The 2,441-nt window shown below is 26.1% G+C and overlaps 1 protein-coding gene across 3 annotated transcripts in view; it reads right to left on the bottom strand.

Annotated features, from left to right (window-relative positions):
- Positions 1-1,848: 1,848 nt before the first annotated feature.
- LOC136085051 (uncharacterized) overlaps positions 1,849-2,441 on the bottom strand; it is a 30,104-nt gene continuing 29,511 nt past the window's right edge. For all 3 annotated transcript variants that reach the window (XM_065806404.1, XM_065806403.1, XM_065806405.1), the window contains exons 6-7: positions 2,254-2,325; positions 1,849-2,104 (exon numbers count right to left, since the gene is read on the bottom strand). In XM_065806404.1, coding sequence (XP_065662476.1) covers positions 2,075-2,104; positions 2,254-2,325 — 102 coding nt within the window. In that variant the 3' untranslated portion in view covers positions 1,849-2,074. The remainder of the gene's footprint in view (positions 2,105-2,253; positions 2,326-2,441) is intronic.

The following is a 2,441-nucleotide window of genomic DNA, read 5'->3' as shown; positions in this document are numbered from 1 at the left end:
AGTAATTGAGCGCAATGGAGGTCCAATCGAGTACTAAAAATGTGATAAAAACATTTTTTTGGATAGTTTTGTTAAAAAATGTGAACTGCGTCTATAAAAATAGTCAGCTATCTTTTGAACTTAATTCATTTATGATTGACCTCTTTTCAAATTTGATACTATTTTTTAATAATTTTCATTATTTTTTGATACTTTATTTATAATTTATTGAAATACACTATAAAAATAGAGTTAACTACGTTTTTAAGACATAATCCACATGCGTCTATAGAAAATGGTAGCAGTGTACAAGATTTAGTTTTCATATAGCTTTTTGTGTACACCTGAATATTTTTGACAGTATGGATAGAGATCATAAAATAGTATTAAAACTATATCAGGATCAAAATCTTTATTTAATAATACTGTTTTTTTAGAATTGATTTAAATTCGGTGTTATGGAAAATGGTATTTTGACTCAATATAAGGATAAGGTGTATCAAATAAAAAATAATAATAATTTTAAATAAAAAAAAAAAAAATTAAAACTAGATTATAATATAAGATAGTAAGAAAAGTTTTTTTTCATTGAACTTCTTGTTGAACTTTGATTTTTTTTTTTTTTTTTCTTCTTTATATTTAAACAAAATCGGGCACGATTTAACGTTTTATTGAGTAATACCTGGTATTGAACTCGAATTTGAAACTTAAAACTAGATGCTCGTTTTTCTGGTATTAAAAGGCAGTATACAATAGGTGGTCAATACTCTGGCTAATTACAATTCAAGACTTGTCCGCTGGAATATTTTTAACTCTACAAAATACAATCAACTTTTACATTTTATATAGATTTTATTTACGCATTTTTTGTTCATCGAATGATTTTCAAACTTTTATGTTTTTATTAAAGAAAAATTGCTTTGCTTTATATAACTTTTCAAATTGATACCTCAAACGCTAGATGAAGCACTTCAAAATGCATATTGCTTTTATAGGCTATATAAAAAAACCTGGGTTCATTTTGCGCACTCATCTTTTTTCAGAGTCAACAACAAACATTTCTGATAACGTGTTAAAAACATATTTTCAGAAACGCTTAAAAAAACCGAACTGGTAAGAAAAATTGTTTGTTAATGTCTTGTTAATAAATTTTTTGCGAAGTAGTAACAACATTATTCACCGGAGTATAACATAGAACAGAAACTTTCTTAGTAGAATTTTTTCAACGCCTTGGTGATTTAGAATGTTCTTTAAAACATGTTGTATTTTTATGAAAGACTTAACATAACATTTTCTTATCCAGATTATTCGGCTATTTCAAAATTTAATAGAAAAAAATTTAGTTGCTTAATTCAAAATAAAAGTTTTCTCTGCATTTTGAGGTCCCCTTACTTGTTGTGCAAAATAATTCTTTTCAATATAATGTTATGCCTTATCTGATTTTTATACAAGTTATGACGGGAGTTTTTACCCAAAAGACCCTATGTTGAATTAACCTATGCCAAAAGTAAAAGTATGATTAATTATAAACATAAAAAAAAAATAGGTTGTGCTGAACTACCGTTAAATATGCATATTGGTAATACCCAATCATATTGAGCTACGAACTGATTAAGATAAGCTATCTGAATCACAAAGGAAACATTTATCGATAACTTATTATCAATTAAACTGTGACAAGCACACATAATGTGACTCGTTTCAAATTAAAAAAAAAAGCCTGAAGCGAGAGTAATTGCAAAACGTGTCTCTCTTATTAAGGTTTTTTATGTTCATATAGCATTGTTAATTCAAAGTGGCTCAAAACAGAGTTGGGAGTTGACCTCGGAAAATTTACTAAGGTTGTTTTTATTTCACAAAGGTAAGATAAAACAATTACAAAACAATTTATTAAAAAAAAAATTAATAATATAAACTTGCGTGATGGCTACTTTATAAAAATATTACTGTTTAATTAAAAATCATTACTTTTAAAACATACTAATCAAAATATAGTAATTACAGATGAAATTAAGAGTGTCATTGCTATATATAAAAATGCAAAGTTTGGAGGTAAAGGTTCAAGAATCAATTTAGATAAACCTGGCGCTCGTATTCATTTCATTCGGTAACACGATTTGAAGCACTAAAGTGAAATTAAATTAAAAAAGAAAAGGAATTTAAACATTTAAAAGTTATACTTAAACTGAAAAAATTACGAACTAAAAACCTTTCAATTTAAAAGTAGGTAACTAAAATTAAAGAGTTTTATTTTATGCCAATAAACATCAATACCTCACACTCCTCAGGATAAATCTTACAAATAGAATCTGGTTTGTTCAACATGACCTTTATTCTTTGAATACACTAAAAATAAAGTCTAATTTACATGCATATCTGAATGTATATATGTATGTATGTGTGTGTATGTATGTATGTATGTATGTATGTATGTATGTATGTATGTATGTATGTATGTATGT

The sequence above is a fragment of the Hydra vulgaris genome, chromosome 09 (assembly GCF_038396675.1).
Source record: "Hydra vulgaris chromosome 09, alternate assembly HydraT2T_AEP".
NCBI lineage: Eukaryota > Metazoa > Cnidaria > Hydrozoa > Anthoathecata > Hydridae > Hydra > Hydra vulgaris.
This window is presented reverse-complemented; position numbering and strand designations above follow the sequence as displayed.